Below are 25,004 nucleotides of genomic sequence, written 5' to 3' on the forward strand. Positions count from 1 at the left end.
ACTGTGACAATCATGGATTCGAAAATCAATAAGTATACGTTTTTTTCCCTCCGGCCTCTCATGATACAAACCCTTTTCTCTGACTCATGCCGCACAATAACTGATCAGATACGAGCCGTTTGTTCTGGTGAAAGAAAAAGCCTCACAAACAATGCTTTGGATGTAGCCCCATTTTTTAATTCAAGTCACACTTTTCCATTAGCTGCTAGAAATGCCTTAGGCCATTTGAGTTTGTGAGCTACAGCAGGTAAAGGCCAAGTCTAAACTAATTCCCTCCTCATGGGTGAAGTCAGCAAACATCAGCTTTTAAATAATATGTGAAGCAGACAGAGAGACATAATACAACAACAAGCAGACAAGCATGTTTCAGTCATTAAAAAACATCTATATTTAAAGGGTTGTAAAAAAAGTAACTGTTCTTGCTACCGGCTTAATATTTCATTTATCATCAGTTCTTTTTAATGCAATATAGCCAGCTCACAACTGAACTAGAAACATGATTTTATTTCATTGCCAGGTTGACTTTATATGTGAAGTGCATGGACTCATGAAGGAAACATGATTCAGCTTTATCGCTATGGGTGTCACATCAGGAAATTCAATCAACCCTGTTTTAGAGGTGCAGAGGCAAGGGCATACACAGAATTGATCATGTGTGTGTGTTTGCTTGTGGGTATCACCTAAAGCTCTTAGGAAGAATAGCACCCTACAATAAACATTCGACCACGTTTGGAGACATGTTTTGGGCGTCCTTGTCTTTTTGAGTCCTCACTGGGACAATTTCAAAGACAAGTATATTTTTGGGGTGGATGAAGTGTTAGGGGGTGAGGTGAGGTAGATGAAGAGGAGATTGAGAGAGAGGGGGAGGTGCCACCATCGACTGTAGCAGAGAAATGAGCAAGCGGAGGAAAGGGGGAGGGCAGAGTGGTGATGAGGGACAGTGAGGAAGAGAGAGAGATGGAAGGAGAGAGAAGGGGGAGTCGGTGTGTGCTCACCGCAGAGCCTTTCATTGATAACGTAGCTCTGGTTTGAACCACAGGACTGCATCTGGACTCCTCACACACATCCTGCTCACACACATACACACACACACACACACACACACACACACACACACACACACACACACACACACACACACACACACACACCCACACACACTTCCGGGGTGTTTGTTTACAGGCTGCCACCACTGCATTCTTCACTCACTGTGCACCCCAAACATCTGACCCCACACACACAGTGATCTCACGCTGACACGCTCTAATTGAAACGGACATCTTTGCTGTCTCCTCCTCCTCCTCCTCCTCCTCCTCCTCCTCCTCCTCCTCCTCCTCCTCCTCCTCCTCCTCCTCCTCCTCCTCCTCCTCCTCCTCCTCCTCCTCCTCCTCCTCTCTCTTCACCCTCTTTTGGGTATGTGGGCATAGTGACAGCAGGGCAGGGGGACACCTGAGGAGCGAGGGGCTGGAGCGTCTGATCTAGGACGAGTTTTCGGAGGATAACAAAGAAGCTGCAGTGGAACCAGCAAACGCAACAGCATAAAGGTATGTGTGCGTGCTTTATACGCACAATTTGGAGAGATATGTTAATACACTTTGCATTTGAAAACAATAACACATGCATGGATAAACTTCACACACACCTCACACACATATTGGCTGTAAACAGTGCTATTAACTCCTCACAGCAACAGGAGCTAGTGCCTTCCTTTCTGCTTTTATCTCACTTTCTCCCTATCCTGACACCTTTTGTTGTTCCAGTTACATCATTCTCATTGCAGAGGCAGCAGGACTGTCCCTCATATGTTGGTCCATCTGTTTCCTCCACCTCCACCTCCTCTCACTCTCCTCCTCACACCCTCTCATTTGCCACCTCTATCCTTTTCAAAACAGAAGCATCCCTCTCCTTTGCCATCCTGCGCTCGGCTCTGCGAAAGCAACGTCTTTCTCCTCATGACTTAAACAGCTCTCTCCCCCTCTGTTTTTTGACTCTCCGTCAGTCTGTCCGTCACCCTGGGATCTACGGAGGCAAGCGGAGTGCCGGCGTCGGCCATGAAGCTGGTGAACGGGGGAGGACGAGGGGGAGGTGGGGAGAAGACTGCCTTTTCCTTTAAGAAGTGCTCCGCTTTCCAGTTTGTCAAGAGAAAGGTGAGTTTGGGTGACACACACACACACACACACACACAAAACACACACAATACACACAAAACAACACACACACACACATTTTGGGATGGATGCATTTTTTTCCCAAACACAGAGAGGTATGTAGGAGAGAGGAGACGTCACAGCCACAGTGTTCCCTCTTTATTTTTGGTGTGTGTGTGTGTGTGTGTGTGTGTGTGTGTGTGTGTGTGTGTGTGTGTGTGTGTGTGTGTGTGTGTGTGTGTGTGTGTGTGTGTGTGTGTGTGGGAGAGTGTGTGGGAGAGTGTGTGCCAGAGATGATGTCATTGGGAAAGCTAAGCCGCGCTAATAAGGCACAAGGCTCAGCTCCCTGCGTACTTGTGTTTACCGTGTGTGTTTGTCTCTCTGAGCGTGTGTGTGTGTGTGTGCGTGTGTGTGTGTGTGTGTGTGTGTGTGTGTGTGTGTGTGTGTGTGTGTGTGTGTGTGTGTGTGTGTGTGTGTGTGTGTGTGTGTGTGTGTGTGTGTGTGTGTGTGTGAGCGCCAACACACTGTTGCCTTACAGAGCCCACAAGTGTCTGCTGTGTAGAAATCATGACATCACTGAGCTGGCAAGTCCTACAGTTTAGGATCTACTCAGCATAATAGCATTTTGCTGCAGTGCTGTCACAAGCCTCGTTTCCTGCTTAGTGTTGATGGTTTGCATTAAATGGGTTCCTTGGTTGGTGCTTGGGTAATGAGTTTGTGTGCTGACATTTCCAAAAACAAAATCAGGAATGAATTAACCCCAAAACTGCACTTGAAAGATATTTCGCTTTCTAATTAGACATACGTATGGTTTTATATATTATAATCCACGGCTTTAATAATCAAAAAATAATTTGTTCTTGAGTAAAACAGCTCTGTCTCATTAGCTAACTCTTTAATGTGGTAGCATTTACATCTGCTGAAGTTTCTTCTAACTCCAGTTATATTTATTTATATATAGGATTATACTTAACTACATTTATACTAATGCAACACTTATTCTAGTGCAATACTTATATACATGTGCAACAAGTACATTTACTCCAGTGCATCAATGTAGAGTGATATTCAAAGTTATTTATTTACTATTTCAAAACCTTTGTCTGTCGACTGTGGATGTTTGTTTGCCTTAGTTATTTTAGTTTTTCTGATGTGCTTCTTTATTTTTCGGCTGTTTGACTTATTTTGTATCTTTTAAGTGCACTTAAATAGCAGCTTATTGTGTTTTTTTATACGTATCTATGTATGAGAAAGAGCTAGTTAAAAGCAAAAGTACAGTTTGTTGATTTAAAGCCATTTATTACAACTCGCTAATCTGTATAAGGAAGTAGATTGTCCTGTGCTTAAATAAATAAATGCATTAATCAGATAAAGTTTTAGTTCTCGATGATTGTAAATGTTATGTATTTGGGTTTCGGACTGTTTGATGTCCAATGATTATTAGAGGAAGTAATTAAAACAACCATTAGTTCCAACCATAAACAGAAAGAGCACCTATTTAAATATTCATGTTAGTGGCACGCTGACAATCCTTGTGCCCAATGCTTCTAACATTAAATAGAAAACATTGAATATAGATTAGATAAGTAATACAGCAACAAAAGAGAAATGACGCAACTGGATGCCCATTGTTTTTATAGTTAATTGTTATGTAAGTATTGCTGATAACTGAAATGTGAATTAATGACAAACTAGTGGACATTACCAGGAGTGTGTTGGTATCTGATGACGTTTGTTTCAAGGTCCATTGCTGTAACAATCATTCAAAACACGCCAAGCTTCAAGCAGTTCAACTTCTGCTCCTTCAATTTTGAATAATTTGCAGCTCATTTACATGAGGGGGGGGGGGGGGGGGGATTACGATGGGAATGAAATGACTAACATTACTTCCAGCCTGTGGAGGAGAGGAAGATTGATGCATTTACTCTATCAATTTGTTGCTTTGGGAATATGGCATCACATTAATGTTTTCATTACCAAAACAGTGTTATATAATATATCAGATAATAAAGTAAGGGTTTATTGCACAATATGTTCAAGTTAACACATTTTCAGCCTTAGGGAGAGAATATGTGCCAGAGAAACAACTAATTGGGTACAATCAACTATAATTCACACTTGATAAATAGCACTTGGTTTATAGTTGGTGGGCGGATTTAAACTTTTCTTTCTGGCTGTGTTCCTGCCGTGTGTTCTTGCTCGCTGTAGGGTTTTCCAAAGTGTGTGTTGGTCTCAGATGGCGTACAGTATGGTGTGGATCCCTGATGCCTCGGCCGGTTAATATGAGCAGATTGTGTTGTGTTAACACCCACACACAAACACACATGCACTCCCACAGGCACAGGCTTCTGCAAAAAATTAAAATTAAAATAAATTGGTAATGAGGAGCCTGAGGATCTATCTATCTGTACATCTATCCATGGTAAATTAGGGCCTTTTTTGTGCATATTTATGTATATAAACTGTCAAGAACAACAGAAGCTTCCGGATATGTTTCAGTCCCAAATGGGAATTCATGCCTTCTGCAGTAGATGGTTAATTTCTCTCTCTGTTTGTGTCTAAATAAGCCTAATTACATAATTGGAAGAGCAGGCCAGACAGAACACTGTATCATACCGGTGAGTAAGGGAAATGATGGAAGGAAATATAAAATCAATGGCTGTGTTTGTGTGTTTTGGTCTGTGAACTCAAACTGTACACAACACTTGATTATGCTTTTTGGGCAACATTAGGAGTTTTGAAATGCAACATTTCCCTGAAGTTGCGTCAAGCAGCTTTTCAGATATGAAGAGTTTAACATAGACATATATATATATATATATACGTATATATATATATATATATATATATATATATATATATATATATATACATATATATGTCTATGTTAAACTCTTCATATCTGAAAAGCTGCTTGAAGTAAAAAAAACAGTAAAAAAAACATAGAAAACATCTCCCTGCAGCTGTAAGCACCTCCGTGTGTGAGGTTGAATGAGTGTTATTCAACACATGTTTCCCTTTAAACTGTGGGTTTTCTCTGGAAGTGTTTCCTTGTACGATGTGAGGGTCTAAGGACAGAGGGTGTCGTATTGTCATACTGATAGTCTGTACAAACTGTGAAGTCCACTGAGACAAATGTAACATTTGTGATATTGGGCTATATAAATAAACATTGATTGATTGATTGATTGATTGATTGATTGATTGATTGATTATTCTTCAGATGACATGTCTCATCATTTTCATGGTCAGCATGACATGTTAAAGAAGAGATATGACAGTGCACTGTTTGATTATTGTGGAAAATGCCAATACTTTTCTAACTCTGGTTTGAATCTCTTAAGGAATAACAAGGGAAATAACACTCTAATTGGAAGTAACATCAATCCCAAGTTCATATTCGGTGTGAAGAAACGTTTGTCAATGTTCTTATTTTAGGTGTGTGTCATCTGTTGTGCTAGACCTACAGTATAAAGCCTAGTTTGTTTTTGTGTTGACCTCCTGGATCTCTGTTTTCCTTTAGACTCAACATGCCTTGACATGCTGTCTGGCTGCCCTTTGACTTAAGCATTCATTCATAGTGTGTATGTGTATGTGTAAATGTGTTTGTGTGTGTGTGTGTCACAGCTGTCTGGACTTAGGCTACTGCCCCGTGGTGTGTGTTTGCTAAATGTTCAGTTCATGCAGCTGGACAAGATCTCATAACGTTTTTAATGAAAATGCTGCTTGTATTTCCCGGACTTTCCAATTTGTCCCTTGTGTTGTTATCTCTTTCCTTTCACCACCTCTGCTCTATGTTACTTTAAACTAAACACACCCACCAATAACAGATATTACGATTAGTGACAGTTAGTGCTGTTTTGGGAAGTCTTAGTCACTGCAGGAGGGATGTGTGTATGCAATTTACTTGTCTTGTACACACTAATATGAGCATGGGACAGTGAGATCTCACCTTATTACATCATTTCTGATTGAGTGTTTTTACCGTATGGCTGCATAAAAGGACCATCAGGATATATTAGGATTTTACAAAGCAGTAAATCATCATAATAGCTACATATGGATTACATTCACTCTGAAATGTTGCCGTCAGCGTCATTATAACAAGGCAAGTTGAAGACATACATTTTGAAGAAAGTTAGACAAGACAGAAGTCGTCTTTCATCATTTACATGGGGACCATCAGCATTGTTATTGCATGCAACAGGTGTTGACATGCATGTAATTAAATGTGTGTTTGATTTCTGCCTCATTTGCATATTTAACCTGTTAAGCTCCAAGGTCCCCGTCGGCGGGGACCCTGTTTTTTTTTTTCACGACACTGTGTCTCAGGGGATCTTAATATTTAAGAACCTATTCATGTGTTATACCAGATTAACGGGAATAATCTCAGCTAACTGACAATACAAACCATCTTTACCAAAACAAAACACAAGTCTCATAAGAAGCATCTAAATGACCCCTTAGCGAAAAATGCTAACGGACATTGGCACAGAACTCAAGATAAAAGTACCCTTATTACTTATCGTAGCTGCACATACAAGATATCCGATTAAAGCTGAGGTTCCACAGATTATTTAGGTACATAGTATCATCACTGAGTGATCCGAACTCGCGACAGGGGAAGCAAACACAGACATCACAACACGTACCTTTACGTAGCTTTTAGGGAGATCGTCTCACCGTAGCTGTCAATCTGATCAAAATACGTGTTCAATGGCATTCAAACGAGAAAAAACGCAGCTGAATCGGTTAATCCATAGGTTTTTAACGTCTCTGTATAAACAAATTATTTAATTTATAATCGCGGCTGAATCGGTTAATCCATAGGTTTTTAACGTCTCTGTATAAACAAATTATTTAATTTATAATCCATAATTCCATTTTTATGTAAAAATCGGAGAGCAAAAGTTAGCTGCTAATGGTAGCTACCAGAGTGGCTGCTGCTTCCGGTCTTGGCGATGCGGCAGTCTAACACACACACATTACCAAATAAGGACTATGTGGGTGTTCCCCTCGATTCCATTGGCTCTGACGGTTAGAAAGAGATGTCACATGTCAAAATCCAGCAAGGGGGGCCAGAGATATGAAAAATCCACCCAAATGGCCCCAGAAGAGTTTTTTGTTTGTTGCTAAATCTGTCTAAAAAGGTCAAATATCACTTGTTTTGCATCAATCTTGATACAGGGTACTTATTATATGTTGTACTTTGGATTCCTAAAGCTTTTAGTCTACCATCCCATCATCCAAGGTTAGTTTTCACTATAAATACAAAATATTCTTTGGACGGACGCTATAATTTACAGTTTTTTACCATGTTCAATCTGAATTTTCTTTAAAATAAAAAACATCTATATTGAATCTGACTTTTCTACATCCAACTCACAGGTTTATCATTACTTTGAGAAAAAAGATTATTAATTTAACCCTTTTAGAAGGAAAGATATGGTCATTTGTTCTGGGGGCTTAACAGGTTAAAGACAACTTTCCACTTGTGACACAACATTTTATTGTGTTGATGTTAGTTATCAACTGCAGAATTGTTTGGGTGATATCTTTAATTAAATAATGTACTCTTTTCACCTGTATGGTCTCCCTTTACTTTATGCTTTTGGCCTGATCGCTTCTCTTCTGCGCAGGTACGGAGATGGATGCAGAACCCCAAGGTGAGCGTGGAGAAGGCCCAGGGGAAAAGCCACCTTCACTCCTGTCCAAAGTGTCCTCTGGCAGACGACCTGTGGTACACACACTTCCCCTCGCCTTATGGCTGCTGTCACTACGGGGGTCTGCAGGGCGGACAGTACTACCACCAGGATCCGTGCTCACCATGCCCTGCCAGCGGACACACCAGCGGCCATGACAAGAGCAAGGGCTGCAAGGTAAAGGGTAAAACAAATACAGAGAGTGGGGGGGGGGAACGAAGAAAGGAACGAATCAGTCAGTCATTCTGTAACACTGCACCCTGACACACAATGTTACCCGTCACCTTCAGAAATGAATGCTCAGTCTTCTTTAAAGGATAATGTTAGAGCCAGTATTTTGCTTATATAAGAAAGGCCACCTAATCGTGACGTCTGTAGTCAACCAGAGTATAAAAGACTAAAATTCCCATTGCGCCTCCTCCAAGGTGACAGAGATGTTAGAAAGACTCCGTTGAGGATCAGTTTTTAACCGTTCAATTACCCTTTAAGTTATCAAGTTATACAAGCCTTAACAAACAAAGAAAGAAAGCAAGAAAGAATACCTAAGTTTTGCCTGTTTGATTTGAATATTGTAAAGGCCTCTTTTCTTTGTTGCATGTGTTTGTTATTTTATTTTGAGCAAACCCATTGCATAATATCATCCAAACCATCAGAGGCCAAGCAAGTCATCAACTGTAAGTAACACAAATATAAAGGAAATAAAAACAAGTTAAAAATGTCTGTTTAAGGCGTCTAGTGGCTTGATAGAAAAGTAAGGAAGGAAGCCACGACAGATAAAGTTATAGTCTTTTCCTAGCTTGGTCACCATTTCTATTGATTATAACAACATTGTCTATCCTATATCATAATGTGTGTCATACAGAATAAATAGGAAAAGTTCTTCCCACCATCCTCTCACTACTTATGTCCTCTGGCTGCAGGTGCAACTATAACTAACAGTTATTTTACAGATCTCTCTCTGATCGCCCATTAGCATTCATTAAAAGAAGCCAACAAAGCCAATTAGGTTCTAACAGGACTCTAGACATTACTGTGTTTGTCTTTGTTCTCACTTTAAGCTCTACCATGAGTGTCGTTATGTAATATAAACACTAAGAAGACAGGGGCGTTTTTCAAAAATCCCCCTGTTGTTGTTTTCTACTGCTCGTGGCGGGCTGGTGTTTATGAAATTAAAGCATGTTGCATATATTCAGCAGAGAATACTAAAATGTGTCAGGAAAAAAATACACACACACACACACACACACACACACACACACACACACACACACACACACACACACACACACACACACACACACACACACACACACACACACACACACACACACACACACACACACACACACAACAAATGCCTTGCCCAGACAAACGGCAGCCCATTCACCCTAATGCTGCTGCAGGTGTCCAGGTTGTCCTTGCAACTGCAATCATAATAGCCATCCCATCGCTATCAATCATCACACCCATCAAGTGCATGCGTGCGTGTGTGTGTTTTTTTTCCCCAGTCCAATGGGCAACAGGAGAGAATGAGTCATCACTGTCCCAGCAGGACAAAGCCACACTGTGTACTGTGTGTGTGTGTTGTGTGCTGAGAAACAACACTGAATCATGTTAGAATATAAAACCGCGCCTCATTATTGTCCATCACACTGTTCTCTTTCCTGCAGCCCTATAGTTTAGTTTTTTTCCCCACATTTAGTTTAAAGTTGCTCTGGTTTTCTTCCAGGCAGTTCTCTATCCCTCCATCAATTTCACCTCTTGCCCTCACCACCGATAGATCTGTCGCTAATGTCTCACTGGAGATAACCAATGTGTGTGTGTGTGAAATTGATGGGTGTTGAAGCAAGACGGGAGAAGACAGGAGGGGGGCTCCATGGTGAGTCATAGCTAGCTTTCACTGCAGAGTGTGTGTGAAGTCAATCCAGGAGTGTGGAGTTATACAGGAGTGACCTATAACAGCTACTAGTGTGCGGTGTTGTGATCATGACTCAATTAGTGTTACTTTGGTTGGTTATTACACAAGCCAAAAAAAATCTACCTTCATACTTCTTCCCATTTTACTCCAAATATGCTCAGGCATATATATAATCTGATCAGCTCATTTTCAGAAAGGTTTTTATATAAATGGATCAGGACAAAAAGTGAGCAAATATTTTTTCCTGAAACCTCCAGAATCTCTTTACACAGAGAGGACACATGTTTATGTATAAAAGACATGAACAAGTGGATTTTGCACAATAGGTGACGTTTAAAACTACAACACTCATTTAGAGAGACACAACCCAAATATCGACTCTCTTTCTGTATTTTAATCTGTGTGTCATACCAAGTATTCTATGACAAAACGTATCTACGGTGGCCCTGAAGGGCAAGACACCACAGCATTTCAGAAAACACTACAGCATTTCACAAAACACTTCAGCATTTCAGAAAACACTACAGCATTTCACAAAACACTACAGCATTTCAGAAAACACTACAGCATTTCACAAAACACTTCAGCATTTCAGAAAACACTACAGCATTTCACAAAACGCCACAGCATCTCACAAAACGCCGCAGCATGAATGGAATCGGATCGATCAGGCTAAACTAACCTGTAACAACGTCATACAGACATAAATAAAGCAGCGACTGTATTCGCCATGACACAGACAGTCTGTGTTTTGTATATGTTTAACTTTTGTCCAGTTTCTTAACAGATATGAGGAGCTGTGAGATCTGAGTGTGTGCTAACAGCTAACGGCTGATGTGTTGGGACATGTTGCGCTGTCGGGTGCTGACCAATCACGAAGCGTGATTTCTTGACTGGCAGCAAAAACAACCAATCACAGGCAGCAGTGCTTCTCTGGCTGGCTCTGTCCAATCACAAACAGTGTTCTCCCTAAAGGCCCTGTCACACTGTCCCGAAATTGACACCCGATGGACACACGAATATGGAATTGTGAATTTCGCACGATGATGGCCCCGAACCACACACGAAGGCAACATTTACATTACATTTAAGACATACAACTGCAATGAAAGTACCACAAACAATTGTGTTACAGTACTATGATACTGTACTGATATCTTCAGACTTTGTTCTTTACTTTATCCGTCGTTATATGTAGAAAATATTACGTTTTCTCCGTAATGTTGTTTCCATAACAACAACAACTTCCTGTCAACTGTCCTTCAAAATAATATATTATATCCTTTTTAGTTTTACAGAACACAAATTGGGTTATTTACATAATATATTTACATGATTTTGTTGTGCAATAAAACAACCCGATGGACACACGATAAAGGAAATGTTCAAATTCGGCTGTTATCGTAGCAACATCGGGCCATTCGTGAGGGCATCTTAAGCCATCGTATGACCGCCGGTGGAGTTTCTCAGGCTCCGGCAGCAACTTCGTGAGCGGTGGCAAAATATTTGGCATGCCAAAACATTGCCGAAGGACCTTGCGAAGGTTCATTTTCGTGTTGAATTTGTGTGTCAATTGTGCCCTTCGTAAGGCCATCGTGAGGGCATCGTGTTATCATCGGTGCCATCGGGCATTCGCCCCGATCAGAGTGAGGGTGAATGCCCGATGGCACCGATGATAACACGAAGATGACACGATTTGACAAGATGTCCTCACGAGTGCCTTACGAAGTTGCCGCTCACTAAGTTGCTGCCGGAGCCTGAGAAACTCCACCGGCGGTCATACGATGGCTTAAGATGCCCTCACGAATGGCCCGATGTTGCTACGATCACAGCCGAATTTGAACATTTCCTTTATCGTGTGTCCATCGGGTGTCAATTTCGGGACAGTGTGACAGGGCCTTAAAGGAATACCCTCTCCATCCAATGTGAAATGCTGCAGCGTTTTGTGAAATGCTGTAGCGTTTTCTGAAATGCTGCAGCGTTTTCTGAAATGCTGTGGTGTCTTGCACTTCAGGGCCACTGTACCAGGTATCACACACACGCCATGTTCTGTACTGTTTCCCGCACACCATATCTCAGGACCCTCTGTGCAAACACGTCACAACCCTCAAAGTTGACTTGCCGAACACTAGCAGAGCGTGACACTTGTTCCACAAAATGGAACAGTAACAGAAACATTCCCCCACTTATTCCGAAGACGCCACTTCGTTCTCGGGGAGGCCACCCACGGCTCGACTCAAATGCAAATGAGCAAAGCTTCACTATGAAATTTGTCAGCCCATCAAAGTGAACCGTATCAGTCGCTGTCTAACGAGAGTCACAGAAACATATTTAAGAAAGTTGGGTGGTGACGTCGAGAGGCTGCTGTCTCATTTTCGAGGAGGAGGAGATGAAAAGGATGAGGTGTTGACAGACACTGTCAGCTTACTGTTGAGTGTGCAGAGACAGAAGGGAAAGCTCAGAGGACATGCTGTTGCTTTAAGTATTCTGTATTGTTAAACACCAAATGCTCAACATTAGCTGTTCTGCATTACACTCATTGTTAGCAAAAGCTTTGGAACTGTTACTTGGCCACAAAATGCAGTTGTTTGCTGTCAGAGGAGCTGCATACAAAATGGAATTGAAGTTTCCATTAGAAAATAAATACTTGAACATGACCTCTGCAATGTTTGGATTATTTTAAGGACACTCAAGTTATTCTCTCTCCCAAAACGTTTCCCCTGACAGATAGCTCTCCTCCTACTCCTTCATTAAAAATGCATCCCTGCATCTTTTCTTTCTAATTACAATGCATCAGCACCATTTAACAAGCAGGTAGCTCAGCTTATCCTTGACCCACAGATTTGTATAGCCTTCACCCCTCCCCTGCTTTTGATATAAAGCTATATATAGACCAACTTTATGGCGCTGATCTTATTATATTATGAAATCAGTATGCTAAGTTTGTGGTGCCTGCGTTTTTTCCATTGAGTAATAACTGCGGAGAACATGATGCAGGACAGGAGTGGATGTTTACTGTAGGTAAAAGGTAAGGTGAGTAGGGAATTACAATACAAAAAGGTTAACAATAGAGGCTGCATAGGGAAGATGAGAAAAGTTGAGCAATTGGTGGAAGTGAAGGGAGAGATAAAAACACATTTTAAAAAAGTGATATAGAGAGAGAAGGATAAGAGAAGCCGGGAGGACACTTTTATTGGAAGACAGAAGATGAGGTCAGAGCATCTGCCCCACTGCCTGAGCATGACTAGAAATCAAAGGCATATAAACTCTCCTGATAAGGACGTCCTGTACTGTCCTGTAACACCAACACACTGTCAGATAGTACACATAGGCACACATACACACACACACACACACACACACACACACACACACACACACACACACACACACACACACACACACACACACACACACACACAGGCACACACACACACACACACACACACACACACACACACACACACACACACACACACACACACACACACACACACCACACACACACACACACACTCACACAAAGCTGATGCAAATGCAGCATTTCTACTATTGACATAAAAACATGTTTTATCAACATATGTTACATGTTAAATAATCTCATAGCCACTACCTAAGTTTCTTATGTCATGCCATGGCATTGCATTTTCTGGGAATGGATCTGGCGTCTTGTTAATGAGTCAGTGTTTTAACACCAACACAAACTTTAGCCAGAAAGGTTACTGTCCAAAAATCATTCATGCATAAGCTAAGGAAAAAGAGGAACAAAGGCAGAAAGTCAAAGACGAAGAAGGTCTTGGAGGGTAAGGGTTGTTAAGATGAGAGAAGCCAAGCATGTCCAAGAAGAACAGTCATTTGTATCCACTCCCTGAGAGATGTTGTCAGATGTATTGATTAGATCTCAGCCCAAAGTAAAAGGTGAAAAACTGCATATTAAATTCTAGAAAACTAATTTGTCTGTGAGGTAAGCTCATGTTGTTTATTTTTTATTAGAGTCAGCTAGAACTAAAAGCTTGGTAATACTCCTCAGTCCTCACTGTTAAAAAAAAAAAGTCCCAGCTCTGAGGTTATTAAGAGCATGGTTCTCATGCTGGCTGGATTTACCAGTGAGTTCTCGGCAGTGACAAAACAGAGGGAGACGACCCGCGACGAATCTCTTGTTCTCCCTCAGCAGTGACAAGGCCCTGCAGGTTAGGCTCTGTTCGAAGAATGCTAATGCAACATAGCATTTGATGGTGGACTTAATTCATTCAAAGATCCTGTCGAGTAAGACTGGGATCTGCGACAGATGATGACAAGTGCAAAGTCAACTCAAGTGCCTAATCACATAGGGATTTGAGAAGCCATCACCTTTGGCCCACATATGGGTTGTCTTCTTGGGAAAGATTTGCCATTTTTATGGTGCACGTGTTTTTCTAATGTGAGAATATGTTTCTCTGAACTCTGGACTTTGGATCTTGACGTATTTGCATCTCTAAACTGCCTTACTTGTGGATAATGAGGGGCAGTAGATCACTTGGAGCCAATGGTGGATGACACAAGGGTCAAATTCAAAGATCCCACTGCTACTGCTGACAGTTTCTGAGTCGAGGGAACAGACTCTGGATTGCAGCCATCTCCAGCAGCTGTTTAAACTTAAAGTGTGAACTCTTCAAATCAAATCAAATCAAGTTTTATTTATATAGCACATTTATAAACGATTTTTGGTCGAGCCAAAGCGCTGTACACACAACAAAAATAGCCCACAGCAGAGACACCCCACAGCCAACACAACAGCACAGATTGTTCAGAATATCAGTATGAGAAAAAACGACACCCTCTATCCTTAGACCCTCACATCATACAAGGAAAAACTTCCGGAGAAAACCCACAGATGGAAAATCTTGATCTGTGGCTGAGTTGGCAGGTTTTTCGTCAATATTTAGGTCAACAATTATGAAATCCAATAACACCACAAACTGCAGTGTACAACAGGACTATAGACTCTGACACAGTCTGGTTTATTGCAGGACTGTTGTTGTGGATCACTAGTTAGTTGCACATTACATTACATTTCATTTAGCTGACGCTTTTATCCAAAGCGACTTACAATAAGTGCATTCGACCAAGAAGATGCAAACTTGAAGAACACAGAATCATATAAGTACATTAGATTTCATAGAGCCAAACCATTTTAAGTGCTACTCAACTGGCTTTAGATAAGCCAGTGCTTTGTTAGTATATAAGTGTTTTGTTAGTATGTAAGTGCTTTGTTAGTATATAAGTGCATTTTATTTTGTTCTGTTTTTTTCATTCTATTGCTCGAAGTGGGGTCGAAAGAGATGAGTTTTTAGTTTGCACCGGAAGATGTGTAGGCTTTCTGCTGTCCTGATGTCAATGGGGAGCTCATTCCACCATTTTGGAGCCAGGATAGCAAACCGACGTGTTTTTGCTGATGGGAACTTGGGTCCCCCTCGCAGTGAGGGTGCAGCGAGCCGTTTGGTTGATGCAGAGCGTAGTGCACGCGCTGGGGTGTACGGTTTAACCATGTCCTGGATGTAGGAAGGGCCAGATCCATTCGCAGCATGGTACGCAAGTACCAATGCCTTGAAGTGGATTCTAGCAATTACTGGAAGTCAGTGAAGACAGCGGAGGAGCGGAGTGGTGTGGGAGAATTTAGGAAGGTTGAAGACCAGACGAGTCGCTGCATTCTAGATGAGCTGCAGAGGTCGGATGGCACATGCAGGTAGACCAGCCAGGAGGGAGTTGCAGTAGTCTAGGCGTGAGATGACGAGAGCCTGGACCAGATGTTGTGTCGCTTTCTGGGTCAGGAGGGGACGTATCCTCCTGATGTTGTAAAGTGTGTATCTGCAGCAGCGTGTTGTAGCAGCGATGTTTGCAGTGAAGGACAGTTTGTTATCTAGGGTCACACCCAGATTCCTTGCAGTCTGAGTCGGGGAAACAACAGAGGGGCCGATGTTGATTGTTAGGTCAAGAGTGGGACAATCTTTTCCCGGAAGAAAAATCAGTTCAGTCTTGTCAAGGTTGAGCTTGAGGTGGTGAGCAGACATCCACTGAGAGATGTCAGCTAGACAAGCAGAGATGCGTGTGACAACCTGGGTTTCAGAACGGGGAAAAGACTAAATGAATTGAGTGTCGTCAGCGTAGCAATGAAAACCATGCGGGCAGATCACCATAATGACAGATCCGAGCGAGTTTGTGTACAGAGAGAAGAGGAGGGGACCGAGGACAGAGCCCATGTCAACCAATTAACTCTCTTCCCTGTGTCTGACACTGACAATTACTTATCACTTGCCTAAATGGTGACCTTACTGAAAACCTCATTTGAATTCCAGCTTTAGTTGAATTTGCCATCAATAGTGTTTGTTAGCTTTGATTTGGGAATAAACGGAAATTAAGATGTACAACTCACTTGGTCCAATTATATTTGGAACTGGGGTTACAAATCGTAATTTAAGTGGAAGTCTTGTCATGCAGATTGTACCAATACCAGAGAGAAATGCCTCTTGTTCAACCTCTGTTTGTAGTTGTTCGGCTAGCTGAACAGCTAGCTCTGCCGGCGGGTCTCTGTGGTCTCGCGCTGACGGCTGCTGGCCTAGCAGCAGGACCAACATCCACACCATCGGAGGACGGGGGCCCGCACCGAGGGCTAAAAACACAGCAGCGGAGAACCATGCATCATTCACCGGCTGTCTTCAGACGAGGCCGGCTAGCAAAACAGCTAGCTCTGCCGGAGGATCTCTGTGGGCTCGCGCCGGCTGGCTTCAGACGAGGCAAGCTACAGTAGCTGAACAGCTAGCTCTGCCGGAGGACTGTGGGTCCAAGTTGGACCGTCCAACAGTCTCACAGCATTTCGTGTTATAGACACGAAATGAGTCTATTGATTCGTGTTCACCAACACGATTTCGCATTTATTTTTTTTAATAATAACAAATTAGAAGGAAAAACAGATACAAAAAAATACAGATTTCAGTATTCTGACACAGAACGATTTTAGAAGCAATGCATTTCTATTGGTAGCCTAGTATGTTTCGTGCCTGCACCAAATAATAAAAAATTAAAAGGAAAAAAAGATGACAAAAAATACAGATTTCAGTATTCTGAGGCTCTGAGCCCCATTTATTTTCCTCGCGGACGGCAAAAAAACTCCGACATTATACAATTTAAAATAGAAGGGATAGGGTTAGGCTTAGGGTAAGATATCGAGTAGGAAAATGTTTTTGTGAACCACACAGCTTCTGGTCTTCCAAGACCCGACCGGACAAAAAGACGTGGTGCAGGCACGAAACATACTACCAATAGAAATACATTGCTTTTAAAATCGTTCTGTGTGAAACTCGTGTTGGTGAACACGAATCAATAGATTAAATTAATTTCGTGACTATAATACGAAATGCCGTGAGACTGGGTTGGTGGGTCCGTGCGATGGCTAGCAGCCTAGTGACAGAGAACCACAAACCAACAGCTAGCTCTGACTGACTGACTGAGGTAAAGCCTAGAAATCCGGTATTTAAAAAACACTGTTACACAAAAAAAATTCAAACAATGAATCAAGCAAAAGTAGTGTGAGATCCTCGGTGCAAACCGAAGGGACTATTCAGTGGACATTTACATTTCTGCAGCATCTGTAATAAACATGAACAGCTAGAACATCTCCTCCTTGAGTCCAATATTGATTGTTTAGGAATATCGGAATCTTGGCTAAAACAGTCGTCACCATCCACTCTTGTATCTATGTCAGGATATAATGTGTTTAGGAAGGACAGACTGAAGGGAAAAGGAGGTGTTGCTTTATGTGAGGAATACCATCACTTGTAGGGAGATTGCACTCCCAGATAATATTGAGTTTGTGTTGTGTTGGTGTGGAAATCACACTTTCTGAGGAAACGTCCCTCACCATGATTTGCCTATACTGTATATCGACAACCCACCGCGAAAGGTGGATTTCTATGATCAGGTAAAACTCATGCTGATTTCCTGTGACTCTAACAAAGAACTAATCATTTTAGGAGACTTTAACATAAACTGGAATGATAAACAAAATAGAAAGAACTTAAAACGGATCACGGATAAACACAACTTAATACAACTAATGGATCAACCGACTAGAATAACCAAAACCTCCAAGACTATGATAGATTTGTTATTTACTAACAAAGCTGACAGAATAGTTCAAACCTAAAACTTACTGACTGGTCTTTCTGACCATAATCTTGTTCTTATTACCGGGAAACTCACAAAAAAAGGTTCATGGCCACAGCTAAAACCCCTGCCTTCGATTCTCGCTTCATCCCCAAAAATCTGCAACAAAGTTTTATGGATGCAGTGAAAGTTATTGATTGGGTGGACACTGAAGATATTGGTGAAAACTGTTTATATAAAATTAATATCTTCCTTCTCAAGAAGAGGGTGCCTTAGGGACAGGAAGGAACATCATCTTCCCTGGCTGAATCTACAGTGCAGGAATTTAATGAAACCAACTATTAAAGCAGAGCTTGAAATCCGGACTATCCACTGATGGATAGAAATTCACTCATGCTCGTAACAAAGTAACACAAACAATAAGACAGGCCAAAGCTAACTTTTTCATCAATATAATTGAAGGTGCGAAAGATAACGGTCAAAACGTTTGGCAAATCTTAAATAAACTATTAGGTAAACAAACCAAACAGGAAAATAATGTTCTAGAATAAACTCTCTAAATGAGTATTTCATAAATAGTGCTTTGGACATTACAAAGCTCTTCCCGCCATCTGAGGTCTCACCTAGCCCGACTGTGGATAGTACACACCCCGTTTTTGACCTCGAGGAAATCACAGAGGTTGAGGCAAAAAATATAATCTCAGGGTTAAGAGTTTCTAAGGCTAGGGATGCAGATGATTTAGACACCAACTTTATAAAAACACATATCAACGGTCTAATAAAACCAATTACTAGTAAATCAATCTATCAGCACGAGGGAAGTTCCATCATCCTGGAACGTGGCCACGTTGACACCGATCTTTAAATCTGGGGATAAGGCAATGATGTCCAATTATAGACCAGATCAGCATCCTCCCCTGTGTCTCTGGTAGCTGAGAAATGGGTGTCAAAACTAATCACCAAACATTTAGACAAAGGTTTCGCTACACTCCACCCAATGCAGTTTGGTTTTCGTGCTCACCACTCCACTGAGACAGCTAACTGTTTCTTTGTGGAAACGGTTAAATGTATGTTGGACACGAGCACATATGTAGGTGCTGTCTTCCTTGATCTCAGTAAGGTTTTTGACACTGTTGACCACCAAGTGCTCCTTACAAAGCTGACATATTTCAATTTTTCGGCAGTTTCGATACAATGGGTTTAGTCTTACTTATCGAACAGAAAACAGTGTGTTTTGGTCAACGGAGCCAAATCCCCCTACCTTGTGAACCCTGTTGGGGTTCCACAAGGTTCCATTCTTGGACCGTTACTTTTTTCACTGTACATTAATGACTTGCCTAATGTATGTCCTGAGTTGAATGTGCAAATGTATGCCGATGATGCGGTCATCTTTGTACATGGGAAAAACACTGAAATGATCTCATCTTGTCTCTAATGCTTTGGACAAGGTTCAACACTGGCTGAACAACATTTGCTTACAGTTAAACGTAAAAAAAAAAGTATGCATGATGTTCAGTAAACGACCAGTCGAAATCGAAGGATCCAACGTGTTTTTAAATGGAGCAGAAATATAACTAGTCTCCCGCTTCAAGTATCTTGGAGTCATACTGGACTCAAACTTGACTTTTAAGAAACATATCAAGAAAGTATCCAATAGTATTAAATTCAATTTGCAATATTTTAAACAAATTAGACCCTTCTTAACTGTCAATGCTGCAAAGTCAAACCTCCACTGTATGATTCTATCCCATATTGAACACTGTTTTACAAATTGGTCGTTTGTTTGTGCCACAAACCTTAAACCCATAGAACAACTGTACAAGAGAGCTATCAAGGTGTTTGACAGAAAGCCAAATTCATACCACCACTGTACCATCCTAGAAAAACACAATTTCTTGAGTTTTGACAATTTTAAGTCTTTTAAAAGTATGTGCTTTATTTATAAATGTTTACATGGACTGGCCCCCCTCCCTTAGGGGAATTCATCCACACAAAAAACACTGGACGCTGCACTAGGTCAGAAACCAGAGGAGACTGTGAAGTCCACCGTAGACGGACTACTTTTGGACAAAATGTCCTTTCCATTAAAGGCAGCTCATTCTGGAATAGCCTCCCAACTGAGATACGGGATTGTCCCACTCTCATAGCTTCAAAGGTCAACTCAAAGAATGGATGATAAACAAACAGACGTGCAATCACCGCTAAATGCACTTTAATACCTCCTCTTGCACTTTATGTAGCTCTTGTATCTTCTCTTGCACTTTATATGTCGTTCCTGCTATATAGTATTACCATGTCATAAATACTTGTGTATGCTGCTCTTGCTCTTTTGCACTTTTTGCATATCATGTATTTTGTTTTTGCCATGTTTGTAAAATGCAATCTTCTTACATATTTTATGTGAGGGACTGCGGATGTAAATTAGCTCAAAGCTAAATCTGGCACTGTTACGCTTGCTACATTTGAATGTTTTGAGTGTTCATTACTGTGCATTGTCCCTGCCAAATAAACGATTAAATAATAAATAATAATAATTGACTCAAAACTTTTATTTTCTCTTTTGTTAAAGACCTCAGCACATATTCACATTCACTCCATATACATCTGAACCCCCTGAGTTTTTCAAACCCTGTTCTTAGTAATGAAAAGTGCCAGCTCGTTGGAATAAAGCCAGTTCGTATCAGTTTGGAAAACATCCAGCTCCTTCTTCTACTCCTGGCAACACCTGAAGGAGTCAGCTGGCTCCCAGGTGAATACCTTGCCTCTGCCTGCATCTATAACAATAAAATAATGCCCTGTATTGTTTACAAACCTGATATTTCATCCTCCTTTGCTATTGTCATCTTTTTCTCTCCCCTGATTTAATGATATTTAAGCAGCATTTCAATGAGGGAACTCTCCCAGAATCTAGAAAGCAGTTCTAAGATACCACTGTTTAGCATTTTGCTATTTTGCTGTCCCAAAGCCAATTGCTCTGGCAGTGGAAGAATGTGGTTAGAGTAATACATTGGCTTTTCTTGCTTGATTTATTCTATGCTCACAGTGGATGTATATTTACAACCTAAAATGGCACTATGCAATTGTTTCCATTGCTACTGCAGCATTATACACACCCCCGAAAAAGAGATGAATACAGAAGGAATTCATACCTTGGCTGTGGTTTCCTGGATTTGTCGTGACACAGAGGGATATGTGAATTAGCTTTGTTGTGTTTACCCAAACACAGCTATAACAAGATAGAGGCGAGCTGGAAAGGAAAAGTAAGGCAGCCAGCCTGATAATCTGTGTTTGGTTTAATGCAGATAAAATGGCATTCGGTACATGTAGAAAGTGATATCTACATCTGCATGTCTCCATATTCTGTAGTAAAATGCAAGGGAAGTAGTTGTGAGGAAGTTACTTTATATTCAACAATTTTTTAAGGGTTTCAGACTTTTGCATAAACGGATTTAATGGACAAACAAAATGACTGGTGGCTGGATATATTAGCTGATTTCAAATTGACTATGTTGCAGGATATATGTAATGTATAATCAGTTACCTCAATGATCACAAGACTCGTAAGAATGGAACATATTGTCCCCTCCCCCTACACTGACATTGCCCAACAAGAAAAATAGGTAGCTTCCTTTTTTCTGAATCTCATTGTGAGGGAATTTAGACATTATTCTTGTTCTAATCTACCCTGGGAACCCGGATAATCCCATTTTGCATCTTGATGTTCCAGAGCTAACGCCAAGAAAATGCTGCGCCACAGAGGCTCAGCAGCACCCTGACGAAGCAGTGAGACTTTTTTTTCTTGCATCCACACACTCAGCTCTATTGAAACTGCTTAGTGCAATGAGGTTTATAGGGGCTTATGGCTCACACTTGACAACTAAGCTTTGAGTTGACCTGATCTACTTCAGCATTGACAATATGCTCACTCATGACACACTAGAGCACAACAAGCAACTGTTGTTGTGCTCTGTTACTTCATTCTTCATTGTTGTGAGCTGTAAAGGGATCAGACTTACTGTTTTTCCATTTCCAGTTCAGGTTGACCATGAGAATTCATTTAGGTTTTGTGGTGCTAAATCTTTAAGATCCATGAACAAAATCCAATTTGTTGTATAGTTAGCACTAATAAGCATTCGCAGAAGTATAGACACATGCTTTGGGACCTTGTGTTGTTTTGTTGCTCCACCACTCCGGAGAGAAATATCTCAGCTACTATTGAATTGAGCACGGAGGCGTGTGGCGTAGTGGGTTGTCCGTAGGTGTTCGGATCAGGGGGTCTCAGGTTCAAACCCCACTGCAGTCAGCATGTCGTTGTGTCCCTGGGCAAGACACTGAATTGCTCCTGTGGGGATTGCCCACAGTATTGAGTATGTAAGTTGCTTTCGATAAAAGCGTCTAACAAGCGTAATGAATTGCTTTGGCATTTTGTACGGACATTCATGTTCCTCAGAAGATGAATCCTACTCACTTTCAATTCGCACATAAAATCCTCAGTTAAACTTTAGCAAATGTGCTAATTTTATCATGGTAAGGCCTGAACACTAAGTTAAGATGTTGAACATAGCAAATATAGCATGTTAGCCTATAGCTTGCCTGCTATGCGTTAACATTTAGCTCAAAGCATTGCTGTGCTTAAGCTGCTCATAGTTACCATTATGGCTGTACACTCATTTTGTTAATGTGTATGTTAAATGATTATCCAATGGTACTATTCAAGAGGAAGTTGGCATCCAGTCGAATTAGGTAGTTACCTTAAATCAGATCAAATAAGTGTTTTGAATTTAGTATTCCATGGTTTTCCCATTTGGCCAATTTAGTTAAACTGTGCTCATGCAATGGGAAATATGTAACTATCTCAGTAAGACAGGAGTAGAGACTTGAGACAAAAAGACACATTTAGCATCAGGGATTTGGGCATACTGAATGACTATGAATAGTAAAGCTTGCCAGTAAGTCCTGGGTTCAGAGACGTCAGCATTGCTCAGGATGTAATGCTGAAAAGAGTCTAAATATGACCTCAGATAATGATAAAATGGCCCCAAAGCAGCTTAAGTTCAAAGTCTCAATATTGAAATCCCAGACTTATCCCTTGGTGTGTTCCCGTTCCTAACATTACAGTTCTCTGCATCCTGCTGTCTTGTTACTCAGATACTCACTCTCTTATTTCAGGTCCTCTCTCTCTCTCTGGCTCTGAACAGTATTTGTGAGACTTAATCTCCCACGGGACATGCTGTAGCTGCATTTAAATTCCATTTGGACTGCATGAAACATCTTTCTCTCTGTACTCGTTTGGGTATGACTACCCCACTCCCTCAGTATTTAAAAAAAAAGTGTGTTTGTGATAGGAACAGAAGACAAGGGGAGAAGAAAGAGCAGTGACCTTGGTGGTAATGAGCAAGTCTGATCTGTGACAGGGAATGGGACGGTTTATGTAAGACTATCTCACACTCTAATTTTCTTTGTTTATCTTTTTGTCTTTCAAACATATTTTTCTTTGTCTCTCTACCATATTCCCTTAATCTACTTTTTGATTCTCCACACCAACGCTTTCTCGCCTTTCCCTCATTTCATTACTCTTTGATGCTCAGACATATATGGGATGTCACACAGCTTGTTAGAGGTGGCAAAAATGCAGGCAAAAATGGGGTTACCAGGAAATAGGGCCATAGGCTGGCTAATAAAACTACTATAAACACTGTCCTTATCTATTTCATTTTACGTCTAAATCTATGAGGCAAATCTTAAGGGTTACATACATTGTTGTTTAACAAAAACATTTGAACACCGGGAAAGAACACTTAATGACTGATCATGTTTTTATTTTTGGACTTTGTCACAGATGTGTACATGTTGGCCTTGGTATCCCTGGACCTTATTACATCATGAGTTTATGAGGTTAAAGGACAGATCTCTAGGACAGGCATATGCAACCTTACTAATAGAAGGACCCTTTAAATGGTTGCAGCACAAGCCCAGGTCAAAGGGCAGGCAACGGGGTTAAGAGGAAGGGGAATCTGGAGATGGCACATGCATAACTGTGTGTGTGTTATACTTCCTGTGCACATATGTTCTTACCCACTGAAGGAATGCAAGTATACTTTCTCTGGAACAAGGTTCACTAAGAGGCAATACATTTAAGATAATCTGCATTATAAACAGTTTCAGTTTAGCCTAATAAAGAGCAGTGTATTAGTCTGTACATAACTCTGATAAAATGTTGCCCATGGATACAATGTTTATGACCCACAAAGAAATAACTGCATTCCAGACATCCTTCACATTTATAACTTTTATTTGAAAAATTAAAATCTTATACCCATGTATTTAATATTTGCATACAAAAAGGCTATATTTGAGGTAATTCCTTACTTCAGATATAAATTAGAAAGCAAGATCTAAAAAATACTCCACATAAATGAAAAATAATGAAAAATGTGTGGAAACAAAATCCAACATATGCCTGTTTCTTGGTGAAGGTAAAAAGAATATAGTGCATAGGCTACTGTAGGTTACTAACTAATAACACGTTGTATCTTGTTATTTCAATGCACACAAAAATGAGTCTCCTGTGGTTGGAAAGTAACTGTGCTAGGAGCCAAGAAAATGTTTAAATTGTATAAAATGTATACAAATTAAACAAAGAACAAGATAAGACATTTAGATAAATTAGTTTAGTGTTGGTAGGCCGAATTTGTTAATCTATAAGTGTGTGTGTGTGTGTGTGTGTGTGTGTGTGTGTGTGTGTGTGTGTGTGTGTGTGTGTGTGTGTGTGTGTGTGTGTGTGTGTGTGTGTGCTCAGTAAGAGCCTGGCTAGCTATTTCTTCCTGTTTCCTGTTTGTGCTAAGCTAAACTAGGCTAAACTAAGCCAAGACAAGCTAGGCTAAGCTAACCGACCACTTGCTGAAGTGGTATCTTTTGAGTAAACAACAACTTTTCCAAACTAAATTAAACTTCTGCATTTAGAATGTAATAGTTGGTCTAACAGTAGTGATGACAGTTTGACACTGAAGCTTCGAACGGAGCTTAAATCCTGGACTTCCTATTTTATAGAAGCAGTGCTTCGAAGCTTGCTTCAAATCACGTGACATGTGACGT

The 25,004-nt window shown here is 40.9% G+C and overlaps 1 protein-coding gene across 2 annotated transcripts in view; it reads left to right on the plus strand.

The window, feature by feature from the left end:
• Nucleotides 1-1,432: 1,432 nt before the first annotated feature.
• Nucleotides 1,433-25,004, plus strand: part of sgk1 (serum/glucocorticoid regulated kinase 1) — a 45,673-nt gene continuing 22,101 nt past the window's right edge. Inside the window, exons 1-3 of one of the 2 annotated variants that reach the window (XM_034234053.1) lie at nucleotides 1,433-1,544; nucleotides 2,000-2,147; nucleotides 7,787-8,026. In XM_034234053.1, coding sequence (XP_034089944.1) covers nucleotides 2,052-2,147; nucleotides 7,787-8,026 — 336 coding nt within the window. In that variant the 5' untranslated portion in view covers nucleotides 1,433-1,544; nucleotides 2,000-2,051. Of the gene's footprint in view, nucleotides 1,545-1,992; nucleotides 2,148-7,786; nucleotides 8,027-25,004 lie in introns of those variants that run through there. The other variant, XM_034234054.1, reaches the window with a different exon arrangement.

This window comes from Gymnodraco acuticeps, unplaced genomic scaffold, assembly GCF_902827175.1.
Source record: "Gymnodraco acuticeps unplaced genomic scaffold, fGymAcu1.1, whole genome shotgun sequence".
NCBI lineage: Eukaryota > Metazoa > Chordata > Actinopteri > Perciformes > Bathydraconidae > Gymnodraco > Gymnodraco acuticeps.